At 41.2% G+C, this 26,338-nt stretch overlaps 2 protein-coding genes and 1 long non-coding RNA gene across 10 annotated transcripts in view; 1 reads left to right on the top strand and 2 right to left on the bottom strand.

The window, feature by feature from the left end:
- TMEM241 (transmembrane protein 241) overlaps window positions 1-9,412 on the bottom strand; it is a 58,442-nt gene extending 49,030 nt beyond the window's left edge. Inside the window, exons 1-4 of one of the 5 annotated variants that reach the window (XM_064442871.1) lie at window positions 8,762-9,412; window positions 6,414-6,460; window positions 3,625-3,702; window positions 173-254 (exon numbers count right to left, since the gene is read on the bottom strand). In XM_064442871.1, coding sequence (XP_064298941.1) covers window positions 173-254; window positions 3,625-3,702; window positions 6,414-6,460; window positions 8,762-8,833 — 279 coding nt within the window. In that variant the 5' untranslated portion in view covers window positions 8,834-9,412. The remainder of the gene's footprint in view (window positions 1-172; window positions 255-3,624; window positions 3,703-6,413; window positions 6,461-8,761) is intronic. The other 4 variants (XM_064442874.1, XM_064442873.1, XM_064442870.1 and 1 more) reach the window with 4 other exon arrangements.
- Window positions 9,413-10,795: 1,383 nt separating this feature from the next.
- LOC135311928 (uncharacterized) lies at window positions 10,796-12,215 on the bottom strand. The gene is made up of 2 exons (XR_010371477.1): window positions 11,951-12,215; window positions 10,796-11,839 (listed from the first exon to the last, which is right to left on the bottom strand). It is a non-coding gene; the product is annotated as an uncharacterized LOC135311928 (long non-coding RNA).
- Window positions 12,216-12,262: 47 nt separating this feature from the next.
- On the top strand, window positions 12,263-24,587 carry RIOK3 (RIO kinase 3). 4 transcript variants are annotated; one of them, XM_064442867.1, is made up of 13 exons: window positions 12,263-12,393; window positions 13,445-13,566; window positions 15,070-15,215; window positions 15,338-15,442; window positions 16,835-16,944; window positions 17,647-17,790; window positions 18,687-18,814; window positions 19,163-19,351; window positions 19,841-20,000; window positions 21,003-21,083; window positions 21,172-21,261; window positions 21,612-21,719; window positions 23,244-24,587. In XM_064442867.1, the coding sequence occupies exons 1-13, from the start codon at window positions 12,385-12,387 to the stop codon at window positions 23,343-23,345; spliced, it is 1,494 nt and encodes a 497-aa protein (XP_064298937.1). In that variant the 5' UTR covers window positions 12,263-12,384; the 3' UTR covers window positions 23,346-24,587. The 4 variants fall into 4 exon arrangements, with proteins under 4 accessions (XP_064298937.1, XP_064298936.1, XP_064298935.1 ...); XM_064442866.1 differs by having other exon boundaries at window positions 12,266-12,450; window positions 19,166-19,351; XM_064442865.1 differs by having other exon boundaries at window positions 12,266-12,450.
- Window positions 24,588-26,338: the final 1,751 nt, after the last annotated feature.

The raw sequence follows: 26,338 nt of genomic DNA, 5'->3' as shown, positions 1-26,338 counted from the left end.
TAAGATTGGACTGCTGCTCTAGTACCATTAACCATATACGTATTACTTAAACCCCTCCTCCCTTCTTTCCCCCCAACCCAGGAACAGCATTAAACACCTCGTATGAAGGGAATGTTCTTTGCTCATAAAGTAGGGGTAATAACAAACTGACTTCCACTTGTGCATTTCTTACCAATCTAGACAGTGCCTTAGAGCCAGCATAAATAATGCCAACAAACAGTACTGAAGCAGGAAGCCATGACAGGATTTCAGACCTGTGAAAACAATTAAAACCTCATTACTTCACCACATTCTGTTTACATACAGTTGGCAACAGTTGCTTGCAAGGAATACAATAAAATGTATATATATATACATCTATTTCAAAGGTGTGCATATTAAATTCATTGCCTGATTGTTCAGTATTCCTCCCATGTAGTAAAGAAGTCTGAGACAGAAATGAATCACTTCATCTAATCCCAGATAGGAGCTATCTGCAGATATATTTTCTTTCTTTTACTCTTTCCCTGGCTCCTCTCCCTGCAAAATTGTTTGCTTCATAGCAATTACTCCTATGGGTTTTAAGGGAGAGAAATTTCAACTAATTTCCTTGATGTGCTGTAAAAGGAAGGAAAACTGACAAATGACGGCATAAAATGGTGTACTTGCACAGGCAGCACACATTTTCACTATGTACAAACACCCTTGCCCACCCACACATTCATTTCTCAGCCAGATTTACAAAGAGATTCTTCCTAAAGATCAGATTGTCTCTGTGGGAGCCTGCCTCTTGAGATTTCCTAATGATACTCCTTTAACTAAGCCAAACTCCTAGAGGCAGTTTGACAGCTAATGGAGGAATGAAGTCATCACAGATTGATCTAGGTTTTTTATTCAGCCATGGTTATTACAGTAGGGTCAGGTTTCAGTTCTGAAAAGAGGCTTCAGGATTTGTACTTTTTTGATCTTGGTACTTAAGGGGAAGAAGGGAACAGGTAGATGGTAAATTTCAGAAAGAATAACATAAGATTTTGAACAAGGGAGAAAAAGAGTAGCAGTGTTCTAAAGGCCAGATCCAAAGGCTTCCCAGGACTGAAGACACTGCTACCCCCACTCACATTTCCCAAGCTTTGAACTGAAGTCCAGAAGATGTTAGTGAATAAGGCTGGTTCTCAAAACGAAACCAAACTGCTTGTAGTTCCTTAATTTGGATTACACTTCCAACTAGCATGTCAGAGTTAAAACGTAATTATAGGTACCACTACACTACCACACTTCATGGAACACAAGAAAAAGAGGATGCTGAACAACAAAATCAGAACAGTTTGAATGAAGGTAAAACATGTCCAAAGATTCATGTAAACACAGACAAGGAAAAAAACCCTAAACATCACATTTCCTCTTTTTTTTTCATACATAATTTTCTAAGATACTTGATCAAAAACCTAGGGTAACAAAAACAGAATAATCTTTAGATCCTTTGACTGGCATAAATACTTGCTCTGGGTTTTGGGGTAGTCACCATCTTTTTTTTTTATAAAAACACTGTTACTTTTAAGGTTATTGACTTCAGCTGGAATTTCACCACCAGCAGGATCTAAAACTGTCATACCTCATTACCAACGAGTTCACATCAGACACTAGTAAAAGTACTCCCACCCTACTGGAACTGCCACAGATAGAAGAAAGGGGGAGGGAAGAAAAGAAAGGACGGCTGGGAAGATGAAAGTAACACATGATGAAAACTGAATTTTCATTTAGAACATAACACTCTTTCATGTTCCCCACCACTAAATTCTAGGAATCCCAAATGTATCTTCATCTCCAACGCAATACTGTGAAGTGCAATGGAAAAGGACTTCAGACGCTTTTTCCATGATGTAAAGGTAGAATTTTATGCTGCCAAGTGGGAATTTCAGGACTGAAAAGAATGCATGGATGTTTGATGTAATGTGTCAGCACCAACAATCTGTCTTGCATGTAAACCAATTAGTAGCTTCTTAAATTGGCAATACAGTGATGTACGTGCAAAACAGGAAAGCTCAGTGACATAAAAGAACTGAGGAGCTTGTGGTTGTAGGGCTAGATCCAAAGCCCACTAAAGGCAATGGGTAGTGTCCCCTAAACCACGCTCTGGAGTTTTGGTTTAAGTAAGGCTCTGAGCTGCTGCTTAGCTGTGGGGAAAATTCAGCACTAGAAGAAATGCCAAGCAGAACACATAGGACTCATGTTAGGCAGAAGCTGGGTGGCAGATGCCACTGCTGGAAGCATTATGCAGATGTTACACATATTCCTCTGTGCTCCACAGAGCACTTGTTCTGGATACAAGTTTTGCAGACCATCACCATTCACCCTTTAGAAGCAACGGTGATGGTGACAGAGTCCCCTACAGCTGGGAGTACTGGGGGGAAGCAGATGAAAAAGCTGGATATCCACAAAACTTAAGGGAAAGTACTCTAAGCAATATGTTTTTCTTTGGTCTTTGTTGTGAAGCTACTATTCCGGACTTAAGACAAAGGGTGATGATCTCTATGTAATAAAATAATTCTGCTGAGACACTTCGGGATAACCTGAACTGGCTCAGAAAGCGTATGAGATCAGTCCACATGACAGAAACATTGAGATTTTGCAGAAATAAACAAATGGGTGGCAGTTTATTATTTGAAGCATGACAAGATTGGATATGGTCTTCTTAAGGATCCTACACATACACAAACACAGGAAAAAAAAAAAAAACAACAAACCAGATAGATTCAGAGACCAATATTCTGTACGGGGTGGGGAGCTTGGGGGGAAATGTCTAGTACTAAGAAAAAAATCACCTTTGAAGGGGAAGGAGCTTGAGACAAAGAGGTAGACAGAAGTTTTGAGACATTATGTTTGTTTCTTGGGGAGTTTCTTGCTTGGTTTTGGGGGGTGAGGGGGGTTGGGGGTTTTGTTTTGGTTTTAATACAGGAGATACATGCTACAAGTGCACTTCAGTAAAGCATTAAAGCATGTGTCTAATTCTTCTGAAGAAAGACAGATTTAAACTCATGCTTAAGCACTTGGCTGAATTATAACCAAAACATGTCAATTAATTCTGGTCATTTTGTTCAGTCTGTTCTAGAACAGGCATTCTGTATTAGCTAAACAAGTAAAGAGGTTTCTCAGGATGTATTTTAACTGCTTTTCCTATGGTGGGCTGACATCTAGTGGCCTGAAGTCTCCATCGTCAAAACACAAACTGACATCCGATTTATGGACTTCACTGCACTGAGGTTTTGCGGAAGCGTGTGTCGACGCTCTTAGATAACATTACAAAGGTTTCTGTTATAATACTATAAAATAATCCAGGGAAGAGATGTGGACAGATGGTTGGATAAGTTATCCTTATAGTTTTCACTCATGCCTATGCTCTTTTGATTGTTTTACCAATGCTAAATTGAATCCACTTTATATTAGTAATCAGTTGAAGTGTGTGTCATTGAACATTCATAAAACTAAACCACAAGATCTCTCCCACATCTGTGAGGCAGAGCACATACAAACACACAACGCCAACTTATATTTTAGCAAGTTAGTAACTTCTATAAGCAACTTAACTCTGTTGTTAGCCAGCTACAGAAAATAAGTATTTAGCAGTCACTGAAAACCCCACAGTACCTTGAACACAAGTTTATCTCCACCCAGCCCAGCTTCCAGGAGACATGAAGCAGAAGTCCACCCACTAATGTCTGCCACCTGAAATAGAAACAAAACAGTACCTCTGAATTGTTTGTCCTTTTTAACCATGTAGAGCGTGACCTTATAATTCAAAGAATTTCTCACAGCACACCCAAAACTCTAGTTATCTACCATCTCTCCAGGTTACCAGGGATGCCACTATTCCCCTGTGAATCTTTCATTTTTGTGGGCCTTCATTTCCTCCAAATTTTCTAATACTCTGGTTCTTCCACCTCCTGCTCAAAATGTTTTGTAAATTACCACTTACCACAATTACCTTAGTCATGTTACTATATCCCCATTTTATCACCTCTTCCCACACAAGTTAATGACAGTAAAAGTGATGTTACAGCCCTGATAATCTGAAGATGCAAGTGAGGCAAGGTTTGTGACAATAGATGAATATCACAATTGTGTTCAAAAAAGGTGTAGACGTGGCACTTCAGGGCACGGTTTAGGAGGCATGGTGGTGTTGGGTTGATGGTTGGACTTGATGATCCTAGAGGTCTTTTCCAACCTTAATGATTCTATGATCTTTTCATCCATAAACTGTGATTGTTAGAACAAATAAACATGACGTCAGGATTCAAAGACTCACTTCAGTGTAAGTAATAAGCCCCAAGGATGACGTGTATAGTCCTAGAAATTTCAAACATTAGCTCTATGACTTCCCATGGTTATTCATGCTGGGCTTAGATTACAAACTGCCCTGAACTCAGACTGCTTTCCCCCTTGCCCTGCACTTTGCGTAGCAAGCACCAAGTGAAGTGTCATCAACAATAAGATGATCGTTATGTTGCATGAGCCTCTGATTCAGAGCCTCTAGAGAAGACATCTTTACAGCCAGATAACCTTGCATATAAATGACAATACTGCAGTTTTCTCATTGAAAAGGTATATAACAATTACATTCTGCATTGACTTATCTATCTAATGACTTATCCTACCATAAAGGTGTTCCTTAGTCTATTATGGAAATAGTATGTGAGGCCTTAGAAATACTTGCAGATAATTTAAAATTAGTAGTGATGCACACTGATTTTTTTTAAGCTTTAAAATAAGTTATTAGCTTCCTTCATCCTTAAGCTAGTGGTTTTCCGAGATGTGTTTCATGTTTTTTGGGTGAAAATCCTTGAACTTCTGGCATAGTTCAGACAGAGATACTGTACTACAGTGTTAAATCACATTAACATCTGTAAAAGGTATAGAAGTGGTTTTATTTATTATTCCCATTCATTGCAATGCATTTAAGCAATTATTTAAAATCTCTCTTAGACAAACACAAACAAACAAATATGCACTCTATGCAGTATGACATACAGTTGCACAGTGTCAGCGAAGAGCAACCTCATTGTCCACATGGGTATGATGAATATTCAGTGCTACTATCACAGCTCACTTCACCTTTTTTAGATGAGGAGCATAAGAGATTAAAAGCCAGGTACCCCTGATGTTTGCCATAGGCTTGACCATACTCTATTCCAAGTCAGTGATGAATTTCCATCAATTTTATTGTGAAGAATCTCCTCTTGTCTCAGGTTTTAAGGACAGAAGTTGAGGTTAGTAACAGTTCCAGATGCTTAGCACTACGCAATATAGTCTTAGATTATACAGGTAACAAAAACAACAACGAACAATAACAGCATGAACTGAGAATAACACTATTCTCCTCCTTTGCTCATATCTCTAAATGAAAGTGCATCTGAGTCACTTGATACATTTCAAGGAAAGGTCACCTTTAAAAGCCAGGACTTATGGAAAAATATTAAGATGCTGAGATGCATTTCCAAATAATATAAAAAGTAAATAACTGTGGCAACACAGATACCATAAGGCAGTCCCTTGCCATTAAAAGATGCATTTTTACTGTTGATTTACCACACTCGTATTCTACACACATTACTTTCCCCATATGATAAAAGCCTTGTCCAAGAGACAGTCTCTGTGTTTGTGTCAGAACTGAAGAAAGTAGTCGTTGCTTATTTAATAGAGCTGAGAACACTCAAAAAAAAATGGAGATTCCCGAGGCAATTATTCTTAGAGTTGATTGCAGTCCTGGGGCCTGCACACCAGGAAAAAATATAAGCCATGCTAAGCAGCAGTAAAGGAATTAAAGATATCCAGTGTCTGCAGACTTTACTGTTACCTCAGAAGAACAAATGGGGGGAGTCTTGACTCTAACAGGCCAGATTTTCACTAAATGTCTCACAAACTATTAACAGCACTGATGACATATCTGGATATTTGACAAAACATTAATTTTTTTTAATAATCATTAAGATAAAATAGTGACTTGTGATGCAGAGTTACAACAAAAGCTAAGCATGAAGATAAGCAACATGGTATTTGTGCATGCCTAAACATGGGTTTAAGGTTTGTTTTCATTAGCATAGCAAAAGAATACACCACAACTGCACGTTATCCATGAATGCCATTTCCAAAGAAGACAGGCTGTACTATAATTGCTACTTTTCTATGCTGAAGCATAAGACTCAGAAAAATTAGAAATTATGGAGTCTATATATCTTAATTACATCACCATCATGACTTTTAAAAGTTAACCAAGACACATTAATGAATGCTTTACTAAGGCTTCATGAACTATGTTCTCTAGACAACAAAAGCCAGTAATGACAACTGGTACTAAAGTTAGCTTCAGCATGGAACAGCAAGACATTTACTGACTGAAGTCATTTTTCAAACAACTGTATTCTTAAAACAGTACTTACCCTTGAAAAAGGGTAGGGTAGGTAAATTTCAGGACAGACAGGACATACTGGAAAACAAATACCAAATTAATGGACATCAAACACCTACAGTGTTATAGCATTAACAAACAATCACGAGAGCAACAAAACACAAAGAACTTCTACCAAAATAAAGAAAAAGACAAAATAAGTGTTCAGTGATTTCTCTTCCTATGCCAGAACTGCTGGACGCCGCCCCAGTCACTGTGGAAGGCAGCAGACACTAAAGTACATGAGGAATGGAGTGGACACACTGAATGATGGAAAGAAAGCCACCTTCTGAATTGCTCTTTCACTTTCTGAACGGACTCGATGCATCACACTGAACGGCAAAAAGATTAACAGGAACATAAAGACAGAAGCACTTGTCAATTAAAATCGTATCATATGACAGAGGCAACCTTTAGCAGAATCAAGACCAATAATCTTAACATCATTGTCTCCTGATGATTAATTCATCTTACAGACCTAACATTCTCACACCATTTTGTATAAAATATGAAGCAGTCCATCAAGCACTTTGAAGATGTAATGTATGGGGGAAAAAAAAGCAAAGCCTCTGTCTCATTGCTTTAGTTTGCTTTGTCAGGGTCTGCACATATGGATACTAGAGTCTTTTCCCACTATATATGTATATAAGGAAATATGAGGCAGAAATACATATGCCTTTCGATGTGTATATCAGGATCTAACAATTTCCTGTAATGAAGTATATAAGTACTATTTCTCCAAAGGAGAAGAATGACTGAAGCTTCCTCAGAGGAGAGAAAAGGTACCTGCCATTCCTCCCAGGAGCCAGCAGAAGCTGTCAATGGCAAAGGGAGAAACTGAAAGCTTTCAACAGAGAGGAAACTGTGCTGAGCACTTTGCAAGGTCCCATTTTTAGGTGTGAGGGGTGTTGCTAAGAAGTTGGCAGCAATACACAGACACAAGGCATGTCGATTCACAAAGGGTCATGTTACACATACACTTGTCTGAACTGCCACATGGGTTTTAAATCAGGATGATATACCTGGACACGTCTGTACCCCCATTTGCATTTACACACCACCTGCAACAACCGAAAGGTCTATATGCTGGTTATTTTTAACTTTGTTACACTAGAACCTACATTCAGGTTTAAAAGTGGAGGCCCTATATCAAAATCCTTGCAATTTCCTCTCAAGTATAGTTAAGCCAAGTACCTTTTCCAATGCATGATGCAATCTGGCAGCTCTTCTAGCCCCTTTCTGTTTAACTAATCACTGCTCCTAGCAGTCTGTCAAACCAAGTGCACTATCTCTCCCCACAAACTTTGCTTCACGGCTGGGCTTCAGTCTATTTCCAGGCATCCTTAATGTTTCTGAACAGAAACCAGTAGGCGATGCCAAGAAGAGATTTCATTTTCACCTCTAAAATGCAGCTTTTCTCTAACTCTCCCTCTGGAAATCCATACCCTAGTTGCTTCAACTACATAGTTTCTTTCAGAAACACCGACACGCTTTCTAATAGGGCAGCAAGGAGTAGTTACTCTATCTCCTCCTCCCAGAGTGAGCAAACTACTACAAACTGTGTTTAAATTATTCAATTTTATTCACAATGTGGCCGTCTTCAGCCTACTTCTGCTTAGACCTTTCAGCAATAGCAACAGGCAGGGGATTTGCACAGTGGAAAAGAGACTTCACATCCTTAATTTGCTGGTTAATTAAGCTGTCAAGGGGTCGTGGAAGCTAATATTTGTTTCACTACTGCTACAATGCTTTGAATATTTCAGATTTTTCCCTTGGATACTTGGCATTATGGTTGCAGTTAACAGATCTTGTTTTGTGAATGACTGTGCGTTCAGTGATTGCTAGATACCCAATAATAAGATACATTCAGCATCACCAATGCTTTTGGAGCAGTACAATTTCTGGCTCTATAACTAACACTTCATTCATTTTAACAACATGATCTTAACCGTTTTACCCTCCTAAATATGCCAATATTGAAACGTAGGTGTCGTGGAAAGGTAAAGATGCCACACACTGAGAAAAACGAGACTGGCAGAAGACAACTATATTGGCAATCACGAGTGGGGGCGGTGGGTTTGGGGGCTGAAACGCCAGGAGGTTTTGTCACTCGCAGGGTAACCCTCCCCCGGGAGGGGCTCTCCCTGAGCAGGACAGGACAAGCAGAGGGCACCGTCCGTCCGTCCGTCCATCCATCCCTCTCCCTCTTGGGACCCTACACTTATCTCGCCCCCTTGGGAGCGGCCCCCCCGCTCCTGCCACAGCGGACAAACCGCCCCAGCATTTCCCGCCGCCTGCCCCGACCCGGGCCGGGCCCCTCCGAGGGGGGCCCGCCCTCACCTTGTTGGTGAAGCAGGACGCCAGGTAGAAGAGGCAGAAGGCGAGGCCGCCCGCCGGCCTCTTCAAATACATGGGTCACGGCGCCCCCCGCCGCGAACGCCCGGCTGCGCGCGCCCGGCAGTCGGCGGCCGCCATGGCAGCGACACGTAGCGCCGCGGCCCCGCCAAGGGGCGCCGCCTCCTTAAAGGGCCGTCGCCGCCTGCGGGCGGCGGTGCGGGGCAGCCGTGCCGGGGGCGCTGCGGGGAGAGGCGGGGCGTGAGACGGCAGCGCCCGCTGGCAGCCCTGAAAGCCGGCCGTGTCCCAGGCGGCACCAAAAGCAGCGTGGCCGGTGGGGTGAGGGAGGTCATTCTGCCCCTCTACTCCGCTCTGGTGAGACCCCACCTGGAGTGCTGCGTCCAGCTCTGGGGCTCCCAGCACAGGAAAGACGTGGGCAAGTTGGAGCGGGTCCAGAGGAGGGCCACAAAAATGACCAGAGGGATGGAGCACCTCTCCTGTGAGGAAGGGCTGAGAGAGTTGCGGTTGTTCAGCCTGGAGAAAAGGCGGCTGTGGGGAGACCTTATTGTGGCCTTCCAGTACTTAAAGCAGGCTTATAAGTAAGATGGGGACAGACGTTTTAGCAGGGCCTGTTGCAATAGGACAAGATGTAATGGTTTTTAACTGAAAGAGGGTAGATTTAGACTAGATTTAGACTAGATAGGAAGAAATTTGTTACGATGAGAGTGGTGAGACACTGGCACAGGTTGCCCAGAGAGGTGGTAGGTACCCCATCCCTGGAAACATTCAAGGCCAGGCTGGACAGGGATCTGAGCAACCTGATCTAGTTGGGGATGTCCCTGCTCACTGCACAGGGTTGGACTAGATGGCCTCTAATGTCCCTTCCAACCCAAACTATTTTATGATTCTGTGATTAATCAGTGACATGTAAACTATAAATATCCCAGGGAGGTAGAGATGCAATGAAAGACATGCCCTACCTAGTCACAGTTACTGGGTAGTGTTTTATTATAGCCTTGGTAAGCCCTGTCTCTGTAGTTCTCACCTTGATTGTGCTCAGGTGATACAAAGTACAGGGTGCTCTCTGTACATGTACACCCTGTTTTTAGAGGACCAAGCAAAGCGGCATAAATAAGGAATTGAGCGTGGCCTAAACTGGGGAGTGAGGGGGGCACTGACTGCTAGACCAGAGGCCAAATCCAGCCCACAAAATGAACCTGTCTAACCTGCTGTGTTTAGCCTCAAAAGACAAAAGTCAACAGACAGAGCACAACAGTTTGAACTGTCTCCGCTACACCAAGACAAATTCAGGCATTTTGATCCATCAGATGCAATCCTGTCTGGTTTGTAAGGACGTGGCCCAAAACAGGTGCCAGATTTCCGGTGCTGAAAGGTTTGGTCCATCCAGGCCTACAGAGACCGCTGACATGCCACGGTATCGGATGCGGCTGAGATGGCAGGGTAGGCGATACAGCATTTCCACTTTGCAGAGCATGTGCTTATGTAAGCATGTCAGATAGAATCACTGAATCATTAAGGTTGGAAAAGACCCTTAAGATCATCGAGTCCAACCGCTAACCTATCACTGCCAAGTCCACCACTAAACCATATCCTCAAGCACCACAACGTGTCTTTTGTAAACAAAGGTATACTTTGCATTGTGCCAAAAAATTCAGCCTGTAAAGCTTTAAAAAATAAGAAAAGTTTACAGGTATCTGCGAAGACTAATGTCCTAAGAATATTTTGACTTTTTATTTTAGTGGAGTATTGTTTTCTTGCAAAATATTACAGTGATATCCCTCTTTGTGTTTCTTGGATTATCTCTTATCAAAAGTGGGAGACTCGGGCAAAGATGATACATCTTCCTACAGCAAAATGCAGAGGCAGATCTGAATCTTTTTAAGCCACTTATGGCAAGGGATTAAGAAGGAAAGTATAAATTTTTGCCAATGTTGTTTATCACAATTAACTTGAATTATATAACTGCTACACAGCTTTGGAATTATTTTGAGTAATATGAAGGTAAGTTTCTGCTCCACCTAGATTTTTAACTATTTTTATTAGGAGATGTGAATGTGTGGCAAATGATTTTGTTTACATGTCATTTCACAGCATATTTCTTCTTAATATAATTCAGTTCAAAGCTCGATCCATTCATGTAAGAGGTTGTGGGATCAAGGCCTAACCAGGTAATATTTAAGAGACTAATATAGAAGACTTATTTCCGAAAATTAAAAACTGAATAAAAAGACATCGGAATATTCAGTTATTGTCAATGTCTTTTTGAATCAAAACCTACCAAAACCTGTTTTCTTAATCAGTGCTTGTACAGCTGTGCTAGCGTAATGATTTTCTTGGGGCAGCATGACATTGCTTTGACATTCTGCTCATTGATAAAACTGATAAATTTAGCCAAAGAAGATTGAAGGGGGCACAGCAACAATCTTCACACCCCAAACGACAGCTACAAAGGGGAAGAATAATCTCTTTCTGCCAGGGCTAAGGGCAGAGAGATAAGAACCACACTGGCACGGCATCACCAGACAAAGCTATCCAAACGTCTGCGCAGCAAACGCCTGTGTCGTGCCTGCAGGCTGCGCGTAGCTGAGGCAGGGCTATGACCTGGGTCCCTACCCTCTTCCAAACCGTCTGCCCTTTAGTTGGGGACTTTCTGCAGTAATGAACGCTGGAACAGATTGTCTTGGGAGACCGTAATGTCTTACGTCATTGCAGGTTTGTAAGGACAAATTAGATGAACTTTGAGCGACAAAGCTGATTCCTGCATGCCCAAGAGTTGATGGGAGTGGCTTTTGCTGGGCCTGTCCTGGCAGCATGGGCTTTGCTAGATCCCTTACCACTCCTCCTGCCCTTGGAGCCAGCCAGCTTTGCTAAGCTGGTTTTCTGGTTATCGACGGCGGCTGTCACGGTACTGTAGTCTACATTTGCAGATACTCTCTGTTAGCTGATGGTGAGACAGGTCTGAGGAGGTCTCTAGGCATTGCTTCCTTCCTGTTGGGAAACTTGCTCAAGGTGATGTCAGACAGCAACTGTATTGTAGCAAAACACCATCTGGCTGTCCCCATCCTGAAAACAGGGCATTTTATTCACAATACTATTTTCCAGATAATCATTAACATTAACTGAGGTGTAGCAGGTGTATCAGATCATATATGAAGTATTTAATTTTGTACTTACAGTGAGCTATGGGATCAGGATCAAATTAATTTTTTGGTTTATGGTGTTTTTTTCCCCTCCCCTTTCCTTGTTTATGTCCTGAGAAAAAAGCGAACGTCACCTATGTAGTTTCATCCCACTTGTTCCTCTGTCCGCACATCTCCGCGGCGATCCGGCCGCTCCGAGGGTAGGCTGCCATCCCCGGCGCTACCCCTCAGCTCCCGGGCAGCCCCGAGGGCGCCCGGACCCCCGCCGCTGACCTCACGGCCACCTCCGTGACATCACCGGAAAGGCGGGTGAGGCCCCGAGCCGCCGGCCAATGGGCAGCCTGACGGCAGGTGACGGTCGGAGAGAACGGGGGAGAACCCGGAAGGTTTCGCACTGGGAGGGTCGCTGCCCTGAGGAGAGCCCCGCCGCCGCCGCCGCCGCCGCGCCGCCCGCCGTTGCATGCGCAGATGAACCCGGTAGGAGTCGCCGCCGCCGCCCCCGAGGCCGGGCCGGGCCCCGCCTGGCAGAGCAAGGTGAGCGCGGGCCCGCGGCTGGGCGCTGCCGGGCCGTTGCGGCGGCCCGCGGGGACGTGCCCGGCGCCACCCTCCGGCACCACCCCGACCCTCCGGGAGCGCGGCCGCCGCCGGCCCGGCTCCCCGGGGCACGGCCAGTCTCCCCGGCCGACCTTCGCCGGCGGCGGCGGGGCGGCGGGGCCGGCGCGCAGGGAGGCCCTTGTGCCGCCCGCCCGGGCTGGGGCCGTCGGGGGGACGCTGCGAAGTGCCGCCGGCAAAGCGAGGGTCACGGTTACTTGGCAAACCGAGCGCTTGGCTCCGCTGGCGAAGCGAGGAGTGGGCCCCGCCGGACAGGGCACGGCGTGTTTTGCTGCTCCTAGCAATTATCTTCTCGGTGGAGAGGGCTGCTGTTAGACCCTGATAAAGGAGTTGCCTCTCTCTGGGCTCTGTTGGTGAGCAGGGGATCGGAGTTCGGCCGTCGAGGCAGCGAGTCACGGCTCGGGCGGATTCACCGTTCCCCAACCCCCGCCTCCACAAGCAAAGTTGTGTGCGTGCTTCTGCGTGTTGGAGGGGATGTTTATGATGGTTGTCCTTACAGGGATACAGAAACGGGGGTGGCGGGGGGGAGCTGTGCGTCAGCCATTAATATTGCATTGTTCCAAGAAAAGTTTTACATAGACCATGTGTACACCTGTAAGCAAACTTTCTGGGAAGGCTTTTCCCTGTGTTCAGAGGGTACTGACACTGACAAAGTGACTCTTCCGCCCCCCCTCCCAGTAAATGACCATCAATATCCTCAATATCCCTTCAATCACAGTTCTCTCTACTGAGTTTATGAAACTACTCCTTGAGGTATTTTCTGTACTTTAGTTCCTCATACTTCCCTAAGTATCTGTAGAAGACAGGCTTTTATAAGATTACATGAGCTTATTTTAGACCCAGTGATAGCTAATTATCCTGATCATTGTGTTGCCACTGCATTTCTTGCTGACTTGAATAAAATGTTTATTTGCAGTGTCCGTGGGGAGCCCGTAACACAACATCGATATCATGTTCCCTGGCTGACGTAATGAGTGAACAGCTGGCGAAAGAGCTGCAGCTGGAAGAAGAAAATGCTGCTTTTCCTGAAGTGGTTGCGTAAGTTTAAATCCTGGATTAGCTATCTCCATAGTTGCGAAGCCATCTTCTACCTCTTGTGCATTTTCTTACGATGTGTTTAATGCATAGCGATATATTAAAGGCTTTGTCTGTTAATCTCCTGACTCTGCTGCTACTTCAGGTCTTTTTCAGTGAAGATGACCTCCCCAGTTAAAACTCTTCCTTAAATTCTCTTCTCTGTCACACTTCCTTCTTTCTTGATATTTTCTTCACATTGCTTTGGGTGCTGTCATGGTTCAGCCCCAGTCAGCAACTAAACACCACGCAGCTGCTCGCTTACTCCCCCCACCCCTGTGGGATGGGGGAGAGAATCGGAAGAGCAAAAGCAAAAAGAAACTTGTGGGTTGAGATAAGAACAGTTTAATAATTAAAATAAAATAATTATAATAATGATTATGATAACAACAATAATGATAATATAATAAAAAAGAAAAGGGAAAAAGGGGAAAAAAAACCCCAAACCCAGAAATTACACAACTGCTCACCACCCAACAACCGATGCTGCTGGTCCCCAGGCCACGATTGCTCCCTGCTTCCACCCAGCCAGCTTTTCCCAGTTAATATACTAGGCATAGCGTTACATGATATGGGATATCCCTTTGGCCAGTTTGGATCTGCTCTCTTAGCTGTGCCCCCTCCCCTCCCGGCTTCTTGTGCCCCCAGCAGAGCATGGGAAGCTGGAAAAGTTCCTTGACTAGCACAAGCACTACCCAGCAACAACCAAAACATCAGTGTGTTATCAACATTGTTTTCATACTAATTCCAAAGCACAGCACTGTGCCAGCTGCCGTGAAGTAAATTAACTCTATCCCAGCTAAAACCATGACAGGTGTATTGTCTGGGGTGCAGTCTGTGAGCTACATTTTGAGAAATATTGTCAGAAATGGGATTTTTCTTTCCCTTTTAGAGACTCTTTTGTTAACAGTGTACAATGTTATTTCAAGAACTGTCAGGTGTATCACCTGCATCCTTTTAATACTTGGAAGCTCTAAACATAGGCCAAGAACTTACTAGTTCTAAACTCATACAAATTTTGCTTGCAGTCTTTTCTGTGAAGCAGAGCAAAGCAATGGTGCTTGTTTTTAGGGGGTTTGTGTTTGCTTTTTTCTTTTTTTTTTTTTTTAAATTTGGGTATTGATTTATTTATAAAAATATATATACACACACATACATACACCTGTATGCCTTCTTGCCCTTTCATGAAGGGCATCTTAAAAATAAAGCCTAATGCTTCTTACAGAAAGGTAAACAAGAAAAAGTATAAGTAATATTTGCATTGTAAAGGAGTGGCAAAGAGAAATGAAGTCATGCTCTATTAATATTTAGTGTTGGCTTGGAGGGAAGATGGACAGTTGAGATCCATTAGTTTCTATGCAGCTCTGCACGAAGTCTTATGTATAGAGTGATGAAATGGTATAAAGCGGTGTTTCTGTTTAGAAGACCGTGTTTAACTTGTTAAATGTCTGTTTTCATTTTACATAGTGTTGCTGAAGGACCATTTATTACAGGAGAAAATACTGACACTTCTAGTGACCTAATGCTAGCTCAGATGCTGCAGATGGAATTTGATAGGGAATATGATGCACAGCTTCGGCGTGAAGAGAAGAAGATCAATGGAGACAGCAAAGGTACCCTCATCAGAAGACATATTTTTGCTTTGGAGATGGCACTCTGCTTAAGTTGGCAGAGCTGTGAGGAAGTAGCAACTCCTTGATAATCATGGACATGCTTATTTGTTTTGTTTCTCAAGTCTCTATATCCTTTGAAAATTATCGGAAGGTGCATCCTTATGACAGTGACAGCTCCGAGGATGAGGTTGATTGGCAGGATACTCGGCATGATCCTTATAGAGCAGGTATGTGGCAGTATTAAACAATACAATTTTGTTGGTTAATAGACTTAAGACTATGACATAGTTCAACTAGCTTTTTTGAATGTAAGGAGACCTACCAGTTGTATGTAAAATCGGGTCGCCTAATTGGGAGGTGTTATGCAGGAAGCTGGGTAGGTAACTTGGAATCATACAATTGTTTAGGTTGGAAAAGACCTTTGAGATCAAGTCCAACTGTTAACCCAGCACTGCCAAGTCCACCACTAAACCATGTCCCTGAGCACCACATCTACACGTCTTTTAAATACCTCCAGTGGTGGTGACTCAACAACTACCCTGGGCAGCCTGTTCCAATGCCTGACCACTCTTTCAGTGAAGAAATTTTTCCTAATATCCAATCTAAACTTCCCCTGCTGCAACTTTAGGCCATTTCCTCTTGTTCTATCGCTTATTACTTGGGAGAAGAGACTGACACCCACCTCACTACTACCTCCTTTCAGGCAGTTGCAGAGAGCGATAAGGTCTCCCCTCAGCCTCCTCCAGGCTAAACAACCCCAATTCCCTCAGCCGTTCCTCATAAGACTTGTTCTCTAGACCCTTCCCCAGCTTCATCGCCCTTCTCTGGACACGCTCCAGCAACTCAATGTCTTTTTTGTACTGAGGGGCCCAAAACTGAACACAGTATTCGAGGTGCGGCCTCACCAGTGCCGAGTACAGGGGCACGATCACTTCCCTGTTCCTGCTGGCCACACTGTTCCTGACACAAGCCATGATGCTGTTGGCCTTCTTGCCCACCTGGGCACACTGCTGGCTCATGTTCAGCCGGCTGTCAACCAGCACCCCCAGGGCCTTCTCTGCCAGGCAGCTCTCCAGCCACTCTTCCCCAAGCCTGTAGCGCTGCCTGGGGTTGCTGTGACCCAAGTGCAGGACCTGGCACTTGGCCTTGTTAAATGCCATAAAATTGTCTCCGGCCCATTGATCCAGGGTGTCCAGATCCCTCTGCAGAACCTTCCCTCAAGCAGATCAAGACTCCTGCCCAACACTTCAGGCTTCTGTCTGCCATTGTATTGGCTTTGGCATCTGAATCTGGCAAAGTAACTATTGTAAGTGGAAAGTACTGTGACATATGCATATCTGTCATCTACATTTGGCTAGGGGCATCTGCACATGATACGGAATATTCCTGTCTTTAATAGGCTAAAAGTGTGTCTGACACCCCAGAGGAGACATAGGAGTCATAATATAGCAAAAGAAGCTGTCATTATTAGGATTAGAGAAGACTGCATTAGGATCATACAATTGAAGTGTTTTATTCTGTTTAGTAAATAAAACTGTGTGGGCATTGTGGAACCTTTATGAGCGTTAGTTTTGTTTGTTTAGATGTAAAGTTTGATTTATTTTTCTCACTGCTGGCAGATAAACCTACTACTACACCGAGAAAGGGCTTCACAGGAAAAGGAAAAGACATCACTACTAAACATGATGAAGTGGTATGTGGAAGAAAGAACACTGCTCGCATGGAAAATGTAAGTGAAAACATAATGGAGGTTATTTTGTGTGTAAAACTGGAATGCTGTAATTCAGCCAAAGAACTGATGTGTGTTCATCTGTGTTACTGTATATAGTGTTGATTTTTCTTCTTCTTCCATTGGATGAAAGCAATGCAGTGTTTGGATTAGTTATTCAAATTGGCAGTTTGAGTTGTGCGGAATTTTTCTGTAATAATAGTTTGTTAATGACTACAATTTGGGAATTTAGAACTCTTCTGGCAAAACAAAACTATCAGCAAGTTTGGTAAATGGGCAAATAAAGCAGCAAGGCTATTTTTGAAAAGTGTAGCTATCGTGTAACCTGATTTATTATTTTTTTAAAATTCATTGCCTGATGAGCCCAGTAACTTCTTTTCAGTCAGTTGTTTCACTTACAGCTTTTCGGTCTGTTCACCCATAGTACATACCTTCCATTTTCTTCAATATAACTGGTGGAACTTCTGCAAATAAGGAAATGCTGCAAGTGCAATTTCTACAGGATGTTAGGTAATCTCATATCAATTTGGGCAGAACTTTGAGTTCTGAGTTTAGAGCGGTATGTTTTTTAACATAGTGATAGCATTACACAATGTGAGTTTCACATAGGTTTTTCCAACTCAGAATGAGAAATTTCTGCTTATCCTAACTTTTGGTGTCTGCTAGTACCAATGCTTAAATTTCTATTATTTCTACTTGTAGTTTGCACCTGAATTCCAAGTTGGGGATGGAATTGGGATGGACTTAAAGCTGTCAAATCAAGTCTTCAATGCCCTAAAGCAACACGCGTACTCTGAGGAACGTCGAAGTGCAAGGCTCCATGAGAAGAAGGAGCACTCCACTGCAGTATGTTTTTAACAAAGTCTCTCTATATACTTTTTAGCTTGGCTTAGAACTGAAAACTGTTTTGGTAATTTCTTAGACCATTCCATTTTCAGTAAAACAGTTAAGTGATATTATGTTAACCTTCCTGAAGAAAATAGTATCTGCCAGCTCCTACTAGAAAAACACTGTCTTTATTTGACCCGCATTACTGAGAGCGCCATATCAAAATAAGAGCAAGCAGCTTCCATTTTTTTTCTCTTTGTCTTTCTAAACTTGTCTCTTAATCAGCTACAATGAATGAACTGCCTGGAAATTATTTATAGAAACCACCCAGAGGACTAATCCTCTGCAGTTGAACCATGAGGCTCCAAATATCTGTCTTCATAGCAAGTTTCAAGAAGATGAGATGACCTAGTAAACTCTGACTTAATAATTTAGGAAGTCAGTTGATATGCTTTATTGGGTGAGTTTAGAGCAGAGACTCTGGTAATTCCTGCTGTGGACTTCCTCAAATTTGGGTGTTTTGCTTTATTTTATTGTTACAGGTATAAAAGGAATATAATATTTGGGATATTCTGATTCATAATTTGTAAAGGCTTCTTGAAAACACTGTAGAAAGTGCTCTTGAGCCAGTCTGTACTTTATATAGAAGTGGTAAAATGTATGTGCTACACAGCTGATAAGGTACCTGAGAGTATTAAATCTTAAGACGACAGGACAGCCCTGGGGCAGTTTGGCTTTGCTTCATCTGTTTGGTGGTTTGAGGTTTGTTTTTTTTTTTTCTCGTCAATTAAGAGAATGCTCTTCATGCATTATTCTTTCCACCTAGTTGAACACTTAGTGGTACATAAATACTATAACTCACTGTAAAGCAAAAAATTATTTTAATGAATTGAGTATTCATTTCTTGCCTGTAGGAAAAAGCAGTGGATCCTAAAACGCGTTTACTTCTGTACAAGATGGTCAATGCTGGGATGCTGGAGACCATCACAGGCTGCATCAGCACAGGAAAAGAATCTGTTGTTTTTCATGCATATGGAGGAAAGTAAGTACATTGTTTGTTACTGACAGTGGCTTTAAGTACCAGAGATGGTTTAAAAAGCAGAAACCACAAAAATGTTTAAACAATATTAACAAATTGGGAGATGGAACCTATTTGATAGGCAACACAATCAAAATGCCAAAACCCATCCGTATATAAGCTTAATCATAGAACTTTTTATAAACTTAACTTGAATTGGCTTCCAAATTTTATAGAAAATCAGATCTTTTCCTCTCTTATATTAAAAATCCCCATATTTCGCAATATTTTAAAAAATTAAAAACCAAAACCATGCATTTGCTTGTAAAGATGTGCAGTTAACTTTGTTATGTATTTGACTTTTTCCATGAGAAGTGCAACTGAAGATAAAGTTATACCTCCAGAATGTGCCATCAAAGTGTTTAAAACAACTCTTAATGAATTCAAGAACCGTGACAAATACATTAAGGATGACTACAGATTTAAAGACCGCTTCAGTAAATTGAATCCACGAAAGATTATTCGTATGTGGGCTGAGAAAGAAATGCATAACTTAACAAGGTAAAGAAAAAAAAAAGTAGTTGCCAAATGCCTGTCTGTTTTCTGTTCTCTGTTTAAGGGAGATGCACTATGTCTAGGTAGAAGTTCAGATTTGGTTTTTAGGCTAAATAATATACAACCTGGCACAGATTGAGTAAGTCTCCAGTTTCTTACAGTTTAATGAGTTGTCAGCATCTTCAGTGATTTGGCAGCAGAATTTACAAGCCCATGAAGTTAACAGGCTCTAGATGTAAAAGGGATTAGTTTTTAGTGAGCATTTTTAGACCCACTTATGACTTTAAGATCTGAATTTTCCTGTGTGAAGTACTATGAAATACATATATTTATTCAGTTTTCAATTTGGTCTATTTCAAAGGCTTTTCGACTCTGGGTCAAGTTTCTCACACATGGCTCTCTAAGATTGGGAATGAGCAAGCAGGAATTAGAACTGTAATATTTTGGAGTTTTTGTTTTGTTTTTCTTAATCAGTATCTATTTTCTGATCCACAGAATGCAAAATGCAGGAATTCCTTGTCCTCAAGTGGTTATCCTTAAGAAACACATCTTGGTTATGTCTTTCATTGGCCAAGATCAACTCCCAGCTCCTAAACTAAAGGATGTAACACTTAGTAGTGAAGATATGAAAAAAGCCTACTACCAGATTCTTAATGTAAGACAATGCTGATTTCTTCTCCAATTCTCCGTTGTGTTTTCTTTTAGGGGAATAACTTAAAGGACAAATCAGCATTTATTTACTTTTCAGGATGCTTGCATCGCTTTCAAGATACGGAGTCCAAAGGCTTATTTTGCTGCTGTTTAATCTGTGACTTAGAATAAATAAATTATGCAGTGAAAAAAAATTGAATCTTAATCTGAGTGGGAAACATGCTGAAACTTGACAACAAACAGATACTTAGCAGCAGAGGAATTATCAGCAAGTAGTTCTCCTTTTGTAGAAGTAGTATGTAGTTTAGAAAGTCCTCTTAAGTCTTTCTGGGCTTACCGCATACTTAATTTACAATGCTTAAGCACTCTCCAGTGGATAGTTGGCTCCCCACCCCCCCTTTTTAGTAAATCTGGAAATTGGAGAATGAACTAAATATTGCATGTGTATACTTTACTTGCCTATTATCTGCTGTAATTGGTTCAAACACGTACCTGCGAACTGTCCGCTTGCTAATACATCGTAGACATTAAAAAAAAAACCCAACCAACCAACCCAGTAGCTTGATAATAAGAATGGTCTTGCCTCAGATCTTGAGACAAGTAGATCAAGACAACAATTTTAAGTGAATATGCATCTAGTTGGGGTTCAGTGTCTAAAACTGTGAGACTCCTTTCCTGTGTGATAGGGGTGAGAACGGCAGGTATATTTAGAGAACATGTTTATCTCTCTCATGCACTTGGACTAGTTGGCAGGGCTGACGTGAGTTTAGCAGACTGATTCTTCTGACTTGCCAAAGCTAAGCTCAGTGATAAAAGCTTAGTTTACTGGCAGTTTATCAAAACTGCAATTCCCTGTATGAAGCTTTACTGAAGACTTGGGGCGGGGGGAAAAAGGTGTAAATTGGGTGGGTGTTTGGGGAAAGGCTTTGTTTTGTTATAGTCATGCAAACAATATTTATTTGGAGTATAGCGCCCTTCCTTCATTTGTTGATCTGGTTCCTTGCAGATGATGCAGCAGTTGTATAAGGAGTGCAACCTGGTCCACGCAGATCTGAGCGAATACAACATGCTTTGGCATGACGGGAAGGTGAGCATATTCTTAGTGTGGGAAGGAAAGTTTTTGTCTAATGTGAAACCTCCATACAAAGTGAATTGCTGTCTCTCTGTGACGACAGGTCTGGCTTATTGATGTCAGTCAGTCTGTGGAGCCGACCCATCCCCATGGACTTGAGTTTTTGTTCAGAGACTGTAGGAATGTTTCACAGGTAGGACCTCTTCCTCTGACAATCTTCTGATATGCTGAATGTTTTCCAAGATAAAATCAACTCAGAGCTAACTTAAAAATTAATACAACTCTGTAAAAAATTATCACCACCACCTATATTTAAGATTGCTCTTGCATATTGTCCATACTGATGGTGGTATTCTCCAAAAGGGAGAAAAGTGTGGAAGAACAAAACGGTACCACTAGAACTTAAAACTTCTTTCAGTTATTTTTATCTGTAGGTCAAAAATGTCATTTTGACTAAATATTGTAATTGTAACTTGGGAAAGGAAAAGGACTATTTTGTTTTGTGTAGTGAAGCATTTAACGCGTGCTTTTTATATTGACTAGTTCTTCCAGAAAGGAGGTGTGGCAGAAGCACTTAATGAGCGTGAACTCTTCAATGCTGTCTCAGGTTTAAATATTACAGCTGACAATGAAGTAGACTTCCAAGCAGAGGTATACTTTTCTCTGTGTCTCTAACGTTTTAATTTGGTTATCTATAGTAGCCCTTGTAACACCTTGACTTTCCACGTTTAGTTTGTATGAATAGTGTGTGAGTATATTTTCAGCAATCATTTTGCATTTATTTTTTTTTTTAAACTTGATTCTTTCAAGATAGTAAATGTTTTCTGGAACTCAGATTGACAGACCTTTCCATGCCCTTTCCTGATCTCCCTGCTCCAAAGTATAAAAGGCTTCACGTTGCATGTAACTGCTTCTTTCAGCATTAAGGGAAATTGAGTCATGTGTTTTAGTTTAAAAGCCAGCTTTGACCTTACATACATTCCTTACATATGTTAAAGATTGTGTAGCAAAAGGAAAGTTGGTTTAAAAAAAATGTTCTACTGCTTATTTTTCATGTTTCAGATTTTAACTTACTTGAATTTATAGGCTAGCATTTTCAATGTTCAAGCCTAAAATTAGACACCTGAAATAATGCTAACTTAAATATGGACAAGAAATCTTTGGTCTCCTTTTGGCTTTTAGTTTTCAAACTGAAAACTGAAACTCCCCAAGGCGTGCATCCTGATACCTGGCATTTATAAAAATAAGTTGTCAAAGATTCCATATTTACTAATTAAAGTAATGGCAATTCTACTCGATTCCTGATAACAGTGCAGGTTTATGCTAGTCCAGCTGTAGTAGGAGGAGCTCAAAACTATTTAACTGCTGGGGTAGGTCCTCAAAGTGAGGAAGAGAGGAAGGAAACACAATATCACTGTTCCAAGATCCTTATGCATCAGTTAATCTAGCAAAAACCAATTCTCTCGCTGTGTTGTGAGCATTGGGGTGTGGGGTCAGGCTTTTTTTTGTTGTTGTTTTATGTCACCTGTACTGCTTTATTAAGTTTTATGGGAAAGACTTACATTGCTGTTTACTTAGTGGTGAATTTGAGCAGCCCACGCTTAAACTTCAGTCTTTTCGACTTTAGTCACTAATAACTAAAATTATCTCCCCTGGAGTATGTAGAGGAAGTAATCCAAACGTAACAGTTTAAAGATTAAAATAAGCTACTGTACTGCGATACTTTGTACAAAACATTTAAGTATAACTGTTTCAAACTTTTACCATTAAAAATTATTGCAGTGGATTTGTAATCTTAGAATTACTTTGAATTTCTCCAATGGTGATGGATTGGCTGAGTTACAGCAGAGGCGTTCAGAGCTGATGAAAGGGACGCTTCCGTATGTCAGGGAACACAGCTGAAGTCTTAAGAATCATCCAGTGCAACTCATGCACTTTAGTTACATAGCACAAAGCTATTAAAGGAGTGCTACTCGTTTGAGTAACTTGTTGAGAACAGATATGTCAAGCTGTACTTCCAAAGTATGCTGCTCCATACGTGTGACCGAATCATTGAAATAGGAATATTGTATATACCTGGCCAGTCATATATAACTACTTTTTACCATGTTTAGAAACATTCTGGTGCAAGTGTGGTTTTACGATTTCATCATGGGTTTATTTTTGGCTCTCTAGATTGAAGCTTTGGAGAAGATGAATGAAGATCACGTGCAGAATCATGGAAAGAAGCTGTCAATGTTTTCAAGCGATGGAGACCCACCTATATATAATGAATAGCACTGAGTGTATAGCTGCTAACGAACCGAAACACAAATTTACTGCTTCTAACTATGTTGGTGCAGTGGTAAATGTCAACTACGGATGTGATGAGAGAGTGGTTGACTGGGAATACCAAAATGGAAAACACAGCGAGCATACGGTGATGCCTCAGTGTTGTTTTTTTTTAACTTAGCCCACACATCAGGCTGGCACTGTGAGACTGGACTGTCACTACCTCTTCAGATGGTCTGACAACTTCACCAATTGCGCGGTTACGTTAGACTAATGTAGCTGAGGTGGCCATATTTTGCATGATTCAGAGCTTATATGTTTCAGTTTAAAAAAAAAATAATATAGACCATCTAAAGTATTTAGTGGTAAAGCACACTATGAGAGTCCCTCTTTTTTCCTATTGCTACTTGAAAAACTAATTTAAAATGGTGTATGGATACAATGTCAAGGGAACCTTTCGTCCCTCTCCATCAAGGGCAAAAATGAAAAGTCAAACTATGTGCTGCAATTGTACAAAAATGTTAATTTAACAAACAAATGTATTTGAATTACTTTTGCATATATAAACAAAAGCATCCAGACATGGAATGGGGCTCAAACTATCTCTGTAAATACAATTGGGCATTACATGAAAAACAGATTTGAATACAGCCAGCAGAAGACTTCTTTGGTGACATGCCAGGAAATCCTGCGGGCTGCATCCATGTTGTGTAGCAAAGAGTAAGTGCAGTTAGCTTTACTCTTAATGTACAAGTGGTTCCAAGAACTCAGTGCAAGCAAAAAAAAAAAATTAAAATAATCCTGTCTCTAAATGAAAATTCTGGATAGAGCATCAAACATTCTTACTTACCCCAAAGATAATCTTAGACTATGAAAACTAAATATTGATCATCATTATTTTTAAACAAAGCTTGTTGCTTACTAGTGCCAAAAGAATACTCACATTTGTCTTTTTCTCATGCTTTTATTCTTAATGTCAGTCTCTATTTTAGCAAGTTCTAAAAATCTAGCAATGTTTCTCTCCAGAACAACACATATAAAGGTGAAGTGATGTGGTGGGATGGTTTGGAATTAAATTCTGATCAACTTTTTAACTCTGCTGTTTTCTGATGCTGCTCTTTATCAAGCAGAATATAGTGTTGCTACGTGTGACATGTTCACAGTTTGCTGTGAAAATTATTCTTTTTTAAATTATTTTTGGGGTGGAAAAGTGGTGGCAAAGTAAAAACTTCAGGTCTTGTGGTGGTATTCTTGTGTAGTTATTTGCATCTTACGGGCCTTTGTTCATCCTCAGTGCTGCACTAAAGCAGTGCTATAGTAGGACTGTACTAGCTCATTATAACAATAGAAAAATTACTGTTTTGGTAATTTGTTTGTACATTAACAGTAAGCAGCCATGGCATTTTTGCCAGTTTTGTCCCAGTACTTTTTCTAAATTAGATGTTTACCCGTTATTGTTGAACTAGAGGAACTTGGTCTTTTGGAGACTTAAGTCTGTTCCTGATTGCTCAGTGAAACTGTTGCCTGAAGTAATGGTATCCGGCAAAGAACAGACTGGGTGCTGAGAGGGAGGTGCTACAGTTCTCTAACCCTTTCAGGAAGACTGAAAGCTGCTGTTGGCAAATAGAACCAAATCTTCTCCTTCAGAAGAGAATCCTTTCAAAAAGAAAAGGAGGCTTCAATACAAATTTTAATACTCAAAGGAGTTGCTAATACCTTACAATGTGCTCGTCCAGGAAAGATGCTGATTGTTAAGGATACTTGCATCAAATGAGAGGAAGAGAGAGCAGAAATAAGGGGAAGTCAGGGCAGGGTGTTTTTTGAGTTATTATTTGAAACAGAGGCACCTGCTTGTATTGTTGTGCTTGGACTGAAGCCTCAGTTGTTACTGTCATTTCTAATTTCTTCCTGACATCTCTCTAGTACAGATTAAAAAAAAAAACACAGAAAAATGAAGTAATGGTCCTTAAGTCTGATTTAAAGCTACTGGGCCCAATTATATTGCCTTAACATCCTTTTACTTCCAGCAGTAAAATTGGCTCAGGTATTTGCTTTGAGATTTTAAGATGGCTGGGCATGTTGTCAAGTAGTTGAAAACAAGGACGAAGTTCAAGGAAGAACCTTTGAAATAAAAGGTTCCAGGATTATTATTAAACAAATAGAAGTAAATCTAGATTTTTCATTTTTAATTAAGCCATTGGTTTCATTAACTTTTCTGACATTATGACTATGCTAATGACCAATTCTAAAACTATCATATTAGTTTCAAGTTGCGTGTTTATCTACTTGTCTGCTGATTTCCCCTCACCAAGTTCTTCAGTTTCTACTGTCTTAATATTGCTATTGCAATTGGAGAAAGTGCTTGCTTTCCTGTAGGGAAGTAGAAGTTTAAATGTCAGTAGAATTTCTTAAATTTTGACCTCGGATTAACTAACCTTTTGTCTAACGTGCAATGAATTTTTTTTATTTTGTAAAAAAATCATAAACTTTAAGGTACTTTAAATGCTCTGGAAGCACTTGTCGTCTGTAGTTAACATAGACTTCTTTGGTAATGCAGGAGGTTTCTGCAGAACAAATAGCTTGTTGTAATTCCTAGTTGTGGCTTTAGTTTCTCTGGTCTGATGTGAAATTATTGCAGTTAAGACTAACCGGGTCACCAGCCAGTCAGCACGCAGTTGCTTGTGTGATACTGTGTTAGTGTCTGGTACTTAAATTGCTGTTTCTCCTGTACTAAGTTGTGCCACCCTGGTCTAATCTGAAAACTTTTAAACTGGTATGATTTCAGCCAGGGGTTTTTCCCCCTCTGTTTTTTACTCCCTTTATTTCCCTTTCTAAACCAGTAAGCAAATATGACATTGATTATGTCCTCACACAATTTCTAAATTACACGGTAGGTTTTGTAACTTGTGAACTACAGCATTACCCAGTGCATCAACCAAAACCACCCGTTGCTAGTTTATTGTCCCAACCAAAATAAAAATAATCATAAATGCTGAGAA

This window comes from Phalacrocorax carbo, chromosome 2 (assembly GCF_963921805.1).
Source record: "Phalacrocorax carbo chromosome 2, bPhaCar2.1, whole genome shotgun sequence".
Taxonomy (NCBI): Eukaryota; Metazoa; Chordata; class Aves; order Suliformes; family Phalacrocoracidae; genus Phalacrocorax; species Phalacrocorax carbo.
This window is presented reverse-complemented; position numbering and strand designations above follow the sequence as displayed.

Coding starts and splice junctions, on each gene's coding strand:
- RIOK3 (XM_064442865.1), top strand. CDS start 12,385: ATGAACCCGGTAGGAGTCGCCGCCGCCGCCCCCGAGGCCGGGCCGGGC. Junction 19,352..19,840: donor GAAATGCATAACTTAACAAG/GTAAAGAAAAAA, acceptor TCTGATCCACAG/AATGCAAAATGCAGGAATTC. Junction 21,720..23,243: donor AAGTAGACTTCCAAGCAGAG/GTATACTTTTCT, acceptor TTGGCTCTCTAG/ATTGAAGCTTTGGAGAAGAT.